The sequence below is a fragment of the Cynoglossus semilaevis genome, chromosome 11 (genome assembly GCF_000523025.1).
Source record: "Cynoglossus semilaevis isolate Cse_v1.0 chromosome 11, Cse_v1.0, whole genome shotgun sequence".
Lineage (NCBI taxonomy): Eukaryota > Metazoa > Chordata > Actinopteri > Pleuronectiformes > Cynoglossidae > Cynoglossus > Cynoglossus semilaevis.
In genome coordinates, this window is record NC_024317.1 from 14,397,281 (window position 1) to 14,408,573 (window position 11,293).

At 41.8% G+C, this 11,293-nt stretch overlaps 1 protein-coding gene across 1 annotated transcript in view; it reads left to right on the top strand.

Moving 5' to 3' along the window:
* Positions 1-11,293, top strand: part of dock3 (dedicator of cytokinesis 3) — a 41,134-nt gene that overhangs the window by 7,280 nt on the left and 22,561 nt on the right. Inside the window, exons 2-5 of the mRNA XM_008320771.3 lie at positions 2,991-3,074; positions 4,503-4,543; positions 6,881-6,936; positions 7,941-8,037. Coding sequence (XP_008318993.1) covers positions 2,991-3,074; positions 4,503-4,543; positions 6,881-6,936; positions 7,941-8,037 — 278 coding nt within the window. The remainder of the gene's footprint in view (positions 1-2,990; positions 3,075-4,502; positions 4,544-6,880; positions 6,937-7,940; positions 8,038-11,293) is intronic.

Sequence of the window (11,293 nt, forward strand, 5' to 3'; positions counted from 1 at the left end):
CATCTTTCATCTTCCTCCTCATCTTCCTCCTCATCTTCCTCCTCATCTTCCTCCTCATCTTCCTCCTCATCTTCCTCCTCATCTTCCTCCTCATAGTACTCCTACTACTTCTTCTACTAGTTTTCCCGTCATCCGTCCTTCAGGAAGATCAATCCTCCTCGACGTCATCAGATTATTTAATCTGACGCCTCTGACAAAAACTGCTAAATCAGCTCAGCTGTGGTGATGTCACCTTTCCTTTGTCCTTCCTCCCATCAGCCACTGCTCCTCCATGAACCAAACAGCATCAGGTTACACCTGCCATCTAGGGTTAGCGGTTAGCTTGTTACTCCGGGTCAGATCAGCTGACGGTTCAGTCCAGGAGGGGCGGAGAGAGGAGCACTGAGGTCTGTAGTAATAATAATGAAGATGAAGATGACTTCACAGTCCTCTGCTCTACTCTTCATCTGTTCTTAAACAACATATATAAATATAAATATTTCTTTTATTTACCTTTTCTTTATCATTCTTTCCTGTTTCTTTCATGTGTTCTACTTTTCTCTTTTTCTCATCTCAATGTGTTTTAACACACACACACACACACACACACACGCAGTTCAGTTTGTGTTTATTCGGGTCACTAAGTTTGATCTGATTAAGTCACTTTAACTATTGCCTGCACGACAAGTAACTCTCTCTCTCTCTCTCTCACTCTCTCACTCACTCTCAATCTCTCACCCTCTCACTCTCACCCTCTCTCCTACCATCTCCCCCCTTCCCTCCCTCTCTCTCTTTTTGTGACTATTTAAAGTCTGACATAGACTTAAATAGACTGAGGTTCTAACAGTGATCACAGCGACACCGTCATAAACACCCACCAACCAATCAGAAGTTAGAAACATTAGTGAGACATGGCTAAAGGTTGTGTAGTCTTTAGTTTGGATTTAATTCAGTGACACCTAAGGCCACAGGAGGCAGCAGCGGACCGACAGCACCTGTGTCTGCGCGGCCTTAAATCCATGATTTTCTTAATGGAGTTTGGTGTGGGAGAGTTTAGTTGTTGGCTTGTTATGGAGCTGTTGAAGCTCTAATGCAGTCATCACCAAATGGAGGACCTCGGTCTGGATCTGGACCGGTTATAACACTTTTTCAGTGGTGGCACATTTTGAGTGGTCATGTTGAACTATATGAACTGGTCTGGTCCACCTCTAGGACGTGGTAAGTGGGCCACGGGCCGCTGCTTGTGAACTCGTTGAACTTAAAAAACATACAAATTGAAACGAGTTCACACAGAAATAAAAAGTTTTTATCTGTTTCTCTCTCTCTCTCTCTCTCTCTCCCCCTCACTAACTCTCCTCCTTTATGTGTGGATAAAATGACAGTAAAGAGCAAACAAGGGAATAAAGGAAGAACCTTTTCTTCAGCATCAGTGTTCAGAAGTAGGCCAGAACACACACACACACACACACACACACACACTCACAGCCAGCAGATCTCTGCTATTAATAGACTAAACGGTGAAAAATGCCTGCTTTGACCCTGAGCCACTCGATGGCGGAGGATTCAGTTACAACGATCTGAGGGAGGAAGGGGGAGAGTGGAAAGACACTGTGGTGTGAATTTAAATTATCATCACACTCCTGCTGCTGCTGGCTGTCAGTGCTGCTGCTGCCGCTGCTGCTGCTGTCAGTGCTGCTGCTGCCGCTGCTGCTGCTGTCGGTGCTGCTGCTATCGGTGCTGCTGCTGTCAGTGCTGCTGCTGCTGCTGCTGTCGTCACAGTAAAATAAAACCTTACATCTGTCTAAAGTGATGAGAAGTAGAAAAGTTGCCCGTGTCAAACATTTTCAAGGCCAGTTGTCAGTAACAGCGCCCCCTAGGCTTGCATTACCAACGTAGACAGTGCTCTAAGACAACTTTTGACAGGTTTTACTGCTGGTGACTGAGTGGATAAACAGTTCCACAGAGTTCAGAAAACACCAGTACTTCAATGGAACTGTTTTTCTCTCTGTGTTCTGATCATCTTCACTGGAACTTTCAGTACTTCAATGGAACTGTTTTTCTCTTGTGTTCTCAAACACAAACAGTTGAATTAGTTTGAATCCTGCGTAAATATTTCATTGTTTCAAACATAAACCGATGTTTGACTCAAATTCATCATCTGTGAATTATTCAAACATCCTGCAGACTCTCAGGGTAATGGACGCTGCTCTCACCGTCACTTGACTACCCGGGAGTTGAAGCACGTTAGCAGACATTTAGGTCAGGCCATGTAAACACCAACCTACACGTGTGTGAGAGGATGATGTCACGTGTGTGGAACACAGTGGACTGTTTGTCAGATGTAGAATTTTTAATTTGCTTCTATGTTCACTGAAAGAAAAGCTAAATGACATACTGTCCTGGTACTTTTGTATTATGTATGTATGTATTATTCCTAGTGGCTGAACCCTTAGTTCCTGGTACTGATTTCTGTGGTGCTAATGTAGTTCTTAGTACTCACTTATTAGAGCAAATTTTTTTTTAAAAGCTATTGAAATCACACAGAGTTGTTGAAGAAATGTTCTTGTTACTGTGTCTATTCCTGGTACTACTTCTAGTTCCAGGGACTAGTGACTGCATCAGTTCCTCTCGAGTTGGAAGCAGATCCTGGAACTTATGTTTACACAGTTACCTGTGGTGGAAACCCCTCACCTCTTGGACTTTTTAATTGGAATTGGAACTAATTTTCTAGTACTTTTTCAATTTTTTCTGGCATTACAGTCCAGTTCAGGTCTGTCCTGGATTTTTCTAGGATTAGACGTAATCTGAAAAGCGTGGACTAAATATAGCGTTCACCGGGTTTACACACACCATCATCATCATCATCTTCATCGTCCTATGTTTACATGGAGACTTTGTCTTCACTTTAGTTAACCCTAACCCTTTACTTTATTCCGTACCTTCTCGTCCTGCTGTCGTGTGCATTTTCAAATGATAAACATGTTCTCCTTCCTCTCTCCTCTCTCCTCTAGTGATCTGCACTTTCCGAGGCTCGGTGACTCAGGGTTTGGCTCTGGAGGTTGGAGAAACTGTTCAGATCCTGGAGAAATGTGAAGGTGAGGCCAAATGATACTGCAGGACTCATTCAGGAGATTTCAGAAATTCTTCCAAAAAAAAACTTAGCCTGACGTAGCTTCAAGCTAGCTAAACTGAATATTTCTCTTTAGATCAAACGACAACATTTCTGTAAGTTTGGTTTAATTTGTTTTAGTCTTAAACGTTAGTGACTCAGTGTGTTTTAAGGAAATGACCTTCCACAGCAGCATCAGCAGCATTAGCATCAGCAGCATTAGCATCAGCAGCAGCATCAGCATCAGTACAGTCCTGCACCAGTGAATCCTGGTCCATTAAAGAGGAATAAAGCAGCGTGTTATTGCTGCTCAGCCTGTTATCATAAATGCTCTGGTGGCTGTCTACAGTAATCGGTTCCAAACGGTCTGTAATGGTTTGGACCGGAGCCAGAGTCATTAGGTGATGCTCCTTCCATTCTTGCTGCTGTTCCAGCTCAGAGAGGGGATGCACCTGGTGACAGGAAGTGATGTCATTCAGTAACGAGGTCTGAGTTAGTGCTGCAGTAACAGTAACAGACCAACGTCCTGTGGTTCTCCTTCTGAGGTTGATCTTTGTCTTTTCTTCTCCTCCTGCTCCTCCGTTTCTGAGGTTAGTTAGAGACCGAGGAGCAGATGTTGTTCTGCTGCAGCCTGATTAACATTTAGATGACAGAACAGGGAGTAAACTCACAGCTGTCTGGACCAAACCACTCCTGATTGGTTATTAATCACCTGAGTCAATTAAAGCCATCATCTCCATATTCAGATTAGATCAGTACGAGCTGCTGCGGTCTTGAAGAGATGAGAACACAGTCTGAAGATTCCATTCTGTTCACTAGAAAATGTGACACAACAATAATTTACTCTTCATAAACACAACCCAGAAGTGGAATTTTGAAAATGATCTATAATCAAAGGACCACAAGAGGCAGTAGTGTACCAGCAGATACGTGTAATGTTCACATTGAGAAGAAACATGGTCCCATTTTTCCAACATCGCAACTGAATACTGTACTCATACCGAGGTCTACTGAGAAAATCAAGGATTTGAGCTGACAGAGACACAGACGCTGTCGGCCCTCTGCTGCCTCCACGGGTCAGTTTGTGTCACTGAATACATTAACATCAATTTTGCGATGTTTTGTGTCCTGAACCTTCCTATGTCCGGTTAGAATCACAGCCGGTTCTGCTTCACAAAACTGACAACATTGATGTTTCTGCTCGCTGAGCTCGACATTTTTGTAATTTGTCTTCAATTTCGCGCTGCTTTCTAGGTGAAATTATTTCTCTACATTAAATGGAAACCAAAAAAGTAGCTTCCTATATTTTTACCTGTCTCCTTAAATAACTATCTATATATTTATTTTTATTTATGAGTAAATAAAAACCAAACTGCATTAACTGATGACTGATATTTTATTATTTTTTTCACAGGATGGTTCAGAGGTTTTTCAACAAGGAAACCAAACGTCAAGGTAAGAGATACACATGCAGTACATGTAGTTCCTGCCACAAAATGATGATTTTTTTTTCCTGTTTGTGTTGACACTAAGGGTCCAACAATGTTACCATGTGGAACGCCATGTAAAAAAGTCTATAAATTGCTAACAGTTGCTGTTAGCTACTGCTGCCTCAACATAACACACGTGTTTGTTCTATACTCCGCTGTGCTGTACTACAGTACTACTTATAGTGACAATAAAGCTAACCTCAGTTAGAATTTAGCTGTGGCAGCATTTTATCATGTCTGTTTGTGTTTTCTACTTTAGTTAAGATGTGTAGAACACCTGCACTTACAGGAGGAACGGCTCTCACTGCTGAGAGCCAAACATTTGTCTTTGCTAAATCAACTTCTGAGGAGCGTTGTGTTGTCAGGGAGGATTGCTAACATCAGAGCTTCCATTAAGGCGCTCAGAGCGTCTGAATAATTTAGAGATGCAGTCAAACGAGGGAAGAGCTTTAAACTTCCCAGACAGGGAGACATGTGTCTGTTTCCTGTCTCTGAAACGGAGTATGATGGAGGAGATGCAGCTTTAACAGACACACATACATGTAGAGGAAGGATGTGGTGCTGATGCATATTTAACATTTCCTTTGAAATGGCAGAATCAGTGGTAACAGTGTTAATGGAGAAGCATCGTTAGCTAAGCTAACCTTTAGCAATCTTTGTTCTGTGTTAGCTAATTATAATTTGGCCACCATCTTTTGCTAATCATTTAGTTCATTCATGCTGTAGACCAGTGAGGCCCAACCATTTTTGTACCAAGGACCGGACGGCACCGCTCCGATTGTTGAAGGATCACATTTTCAAAATAAAACCTCTTTTAGACTTTATTCTGTTAGTATCAGAGTCTGGATGGCATATTATTTTGAAATATTGGCAGATTATATTTAAATCAAGAATATATATGAACATTATTGTGTCCCACCGGTGCCAAATGATCTACAGACCAATACCAGGGTTGGGGACCCCGCTGTAGACGGTATATTGGTATATTATTTAGTGTATTGTTCATGAACTTTTATTTTTCTTGAACAGATCTTGTTTAGAAACAACTTCCTCGAAGCGTATTTTTGTAACATAGACTTATTTTTCCAACAATATTTGAACAGTCTTCTTGCTGCTTCTGTTAGAATAGAATGTGACTGTGTGACAGTTTGTGTGTCTGTGTGGTGTGTGTTGTTGTTGTTGTTGTTGTTGTTGTTGTTGTTATTGTTATTGTTATACATCCTGCTCAGTGTCGACGTGTCAGTGAGGAGAAAAGTGACAGCTTTAAATATGGAGTTTGGACAAGAGCGATGATGATGTGAAAATGACTGTGATGATTCACAGCGGGGGGGCGGAAACAGGGAAAAGAACAGTTGTAAATGACAACGTCAACGTCGACAACGTTTCATTTGTCCTCTGACCGTCGAGTCTTCTGACATTTATAAATCTGAACGTGTCTCATTTAAAGACTTCACATGAACTAGACTTAATTTATCAGTTTAATATTGGACAAAAAGCAGTTGTCAGTTGTATTTAAATCCTCAGACCACGTTGTTAAACTTTACTGACAATATATACACTGTATCTCTAGGATATTTTTGACAACCATGACAACTTCTCTCCCACACCAAAGTCCAAAGAGGAATCGAATCAGTCATTATATGTCACGGCGATACTGAACATGCTGGTCCACTCCTGCCTCCTGTGGTCAGTTTGTGTCACTGAGGAAAATCTAAACAAAACAAATTTTAAAATCCACAAAACAACACATTTGAACTGGATTTGAGTGACGGAGGCGGTAGTGGATGAAACAGTGGGGGCTTTTTTTAATGGACATCAATATAAAAAGGACTTTTTCTGAAAAGTCTAAAATAACCTGAGATCGACTTTAGTGGTTTTCCTAATCAGCTGAGCTACGTTTTAAAAAGAAAATATTGATAAAGTTCCATCAGGCTCTAGGATCATCCGATAAAGACCGAGTGTGGACGGTGTTATATTTACTGCTGCTGCAGCTCCAGGATCAGATTCTGCCTTCATCAGTAGAAAAAAAAGCAGAGAAGATTGATCTGGTCTCCGTCCATAATATGAAATGCAAAAAGGGTCTGGAGTCCAGTGAGACCACAGACCGGGACAGGAACCAGGAGAGCTGTTTTCTCTACCGCTGTACTTTAGACTCATGGAAGATAATGTAAAGAAACTCTCTGAGAAATATATGTTTATTTTAGAAAATGTTGTGACGAGAATTGTCCCACATACCAAGACGTGGTTGTACGTGTACGTTAGCCTCGTCGTTGTCCACAGTTCTCTCTGTCTGTGTCTGCAGGGAGTTTTTCCTGTCAGCTACGTCCACTTGAAGAAAGCCACCGTCAGCAATCGAGGGTGAGTTCTCCTCAAACTGCCTACGAAAAACACAACAAAATGTCCAGAATGATTTTTTTTCTGACCAGTCTCTGAAGGTCATCACTGGTACAGACACAGAGATGTGATGAACTTGGTAAAAAAAAAAACAGAAGAGAAAGTCAGATATTAGAGAAAAAACATCACCCAATGACAAACTAAAATATTTTCCTTCTGCTCGTCTCCTTTTTTTCTTTTTCACACCCACTTCTTTAACCTCCTCCATTTTGTTTTTTTCTTCTGATTCACAATGTTCAAAATCCCATATTTGAAAATATATAAATAACATTCACATATTTGATAATTGATCATTTAATTTCAAAGCTGTTCAAGCAATAAAAGTATAATAAATACATTTATTTAAAACAGGATAAATAAAACAAGTGATTCAAAACATAGAAATTATCTTTGTTACATTTATTTATTTTGTCTCCCTCTAGTGGTACGTCGTGGGCTTTAGCTTTCAAAACTAGACATTCGCATCCATTAACAGTGAGCCTTCACATTTTTAGACATTCGCATCCATTAACAGTGAGCCTTCTTTAGAAAAAAAATCACATTTTTAAAAATAAAGATGTGTCTGATTATATTTTAATACATAAAGAAACAGTTACATCTGCGTAGAGTATCTGACAAGGAGAGTGAGAGGAACAGAGAGGAGAAGATGGAGAGTACATTTTTATCACTGACTCAGTGAGTCAGCTTTTACACAACAACTCCCCCGTGGTAGGAGTCGTGTCTCAGAGAAGGTAAGGAAGAGAGTTAACACGGAGGAAATCCTGGAGGTTGAGGTGAAATGAGGTTCTCAGCTCCTGGATTTATGACTTCACTCAAGGCCTGGAGACCTCACTGCTGCCAGAACCATCCTGAGACTCCAGGAAGGAGGACCAGACCAGAATGAAGCTACTGAACGTGCACGAGTGTGTGTTGTTGTCTCGCCGCCTGTTCTTCAGTGTTGGTAAAGTTCTTGTTGTGTTCTGACCCAGGCCTGATGAGACTGTGGTTCCTCTGGAAGACCCCATCATCACCGAGGTGACGTCCACGCTGCAGGAGTGGGCGTTACTGTGGAAGCAGCTCTATGTGGTGAGTGTTCAAGTCCAGAGCTGGAGTCAGTCCCATCAGTCACAGGTCGAGGGAGGGGTCACCCTCTGGACAGTCCGTCGCCGGGGCACATGTAGAGACTATTTGCTGGACCTACAGTATGCACGTTCTCCTCCTGTGACCGTGGGTTTTCTCTGAGTTCTCTAGTGATTAGTATGAGCAGACATTAAATTTTCTTTCGGTGTTAATGTGATGGATTGAAGAACTAGGATACACCGCAGGATTGGCTCCGCCCTAACCCATTGACTGCTGGGATTGGCTCCCAACGATCCTGCAAAGAATTTAGCAGAAATGATGGACTGTAGGAGGAAGCTGGAGAACCTGGAGAAAACCTGTCCACAAGGAGAACAGCAGAACTCCACGCAGATAAACAGTACCATCAGTTACTACAGGGACTCGAACTCTTGACCTTTTTGATGTAGGGCAAGGTCACTAATCACTCTTCCACCTAGAAGTCCTTAACAGAAATGCAAGGACCATAAAGTAACACAAAAGATAATTGGAAGAAAACCTAAGTCAGTGCTGATGAATTGCTCTTTAGCGCCCCCTTTTGGCAACTTTGATTGGCAGTGTCAGAAAACAGAGTGTGAAGTCATGTCACTAAGCAGACATTGGACGAATCACCTCAGGTCTAAATATAACATCAACTCTGCCTTGAACCAGTCGACCAATCACATTGCGGCATTATCATCGTAATGAGCCTAATTACAGCTAAACTTAAACGTCCACAAGGAGAACAGCAGAACTCCACGCAGATAAACAGTACCATCAGTTACTACAGGGACTCGAACTCTTGACCTTTTTGATGTAGGGCAAGGTCACTAATCACTCTTCCACCTAGAAGTCCTTAACAGAAATGCAAGGACCATAAAGTAACACAAAAGATAATTGGAAGAAAACCTAAGTCAGTGCTGATGAATTGCTCTTTAGCGCCCCCTTTTGGCAACTTTGATTGGCAGTGTCAGAAAACAGAGTGTGAAGTCATGTCACTAAGCAGACATTGGACGAATCACCTCAGGTCTAAATATAACATCAACTCTGCCTTGAACCAGTCGACCAATCACATTGCGGCATTATCATCGTAATGAGCCTAATTACAGCTGGCATGTTTTTTGAGTGTGAAGCAGACTCAGAAATAAGCACAGCTTTGAGGCCACATGGCTTTTGGACTTCTTCAGGGTTTGACAGAAAGGACTCCATGAAGATGGAGCAGCAGTTACTGGTTCTGGTTGAGTCAGTGATCTTTTCTCTGTTAGGCAGAAGCACTAGCCGCTCCCCCGACCTGTGAGCCCTAGTTTACTATGATGTGTTGAATTAATCCTAGCACTCGGTGACGGACAAAGACTGGAATCAAAGCTGAGAACTCTGAGACTCTTCATCAAGTCTCTGGAGGTTTTTCTCAGTGTTTTCATTTGCACAAACACAGGCGTCACAGTGACAGGTGTGAAAACGGAACAGGACGTTCACTAATGGATCTGAAGTGTGAAAGTATGTGAACGGCTCCCTCGGCGGACAGGAAAGTCCGAGGGCTGAATCACTTCCTGTTAAAGATTGAACCTTTCAGATCAGCTGATCCAGGTGGTGTCTGTCTTCAATCCCAGGTGAAAACCCAGGCTCGTGTGTTAGGTGTCAGAAGAAGCAGGATGGTGTTAATGGAACTGAGGTGTCGTCCAACGCCCTGCTTTATATTTGAGCTGTCAGACAGAATGCACTCCTGTTTCATTTTCATCTACGGCACACAGACCATGGACCAAACCAAGTCCCAGATTTCATCAGTGAAATGAAATGTAGTGATGATCTGATCGATAAACCATCAACAAAGAAGGCAACAGTGATTTATAAATAATTGCCCCAAAAAAAGCCTTTAGCTGAAACAATAAAACAGTATAAAGTGCATAGCTGAAACAATAAAACAGTATAAAGTACATTAAAATAATAATAATAATAATACGTTTTTAACAGGTGTTAAGGTGTGTTAATGTGTCAGAATCAAAGTCTTTTCCACAGGAGTGAAAAACAAAGGATTATATGTAAAGGATCTGCTTGATGCCAAGATTCAGGACTCGTGAAGGTTTATTTGTCATGACATTGACAGCAGTCAGATTGTGCAAAGAGCAGTTATAAATAGAGTATAAATAAATAATATAAAGATAAAAAAATAATGGCAGCACAATTCAGCTGATGGTTCTGTCTTCGTAGTTCTGTGTTCAACTGCCGTATCAAGTGTTTGTGTGTTTGTGTGCACTTGTCCCTGCAGGATGTAAACGTGTGATGATTCCTCACTCCTGCTGGGGGAAAGGCAGTTAGGGAGTGGGGTGGGGGGGGGGGGTTAGGGGGGGGAAAAGGAAACTTAACCCACAAATAGTAAATATCTCCAACAGAAGAGTGGGTTTCCTCCCGTGTGGCTGAGGATGGATCTCCTTCATTTTCACAAAACTGTGTGCAGTTAAATCACAGCAGGAAACCGACAGTGTTGCTGCTCCTGTTAAATACACTGCAGTTGCGTTTGTCTCTTTTCTGGAAAAATCTTTAGAAATGTTTTGAAAATACTCATTTCTAACTGTAGAACCCAACACCACTCTTCCAAACACCTTCCAGATTTTATTCTGAGTGACAGTTACAGCTTCCTGCAGGACCTCACAGCTGCTCTTATCCTCCTATCTTATCTGGGCTAACATCAAGCTGCTTTGAGCTAACCTTTAGCAAACATTGCCAAGATTTAGTGCCAACCTTTAGCTGTCTTTTTTTCTCAATATTCAACATCTATGCTAACATTTGGCTATTTTTGGCTAACATTAGCTTTCTCGGAGCTAACCTTTAGTTATATTTTGTCTTCCACAATGGTTCATTCTTGGCTAACTTTTGGCTACTTTTGACTCCCCCTAAAAAACGCTATATTTTAGTGTTTTTTGCGTGGTTTCAGCGTTGATCGTGACCTTTCCTCTGTGATTATCTGGTGTTGGTGTTGTTTTTATTTTCCTCATCTCCATCTCAAGGTGAAGAGCAGATTTCCTTCCCTCCTGTTGTGCCAGTCACAGCATCTGGTCTAAGTCTGGCTGATCGATGGCCAAATGCCGACGCTCATCCGCCCACAGACTGTGAGGACCAGATGTCTCTGAAAAATCCCAGCCCCATATTTCTGGCTGAAACACCAAAATCTACACCATGGTGTTATTACTTCAATTCACCTGCAGGAAACTGTGGAACTGTCAGAACCAGAGACCACACATAGAAATGA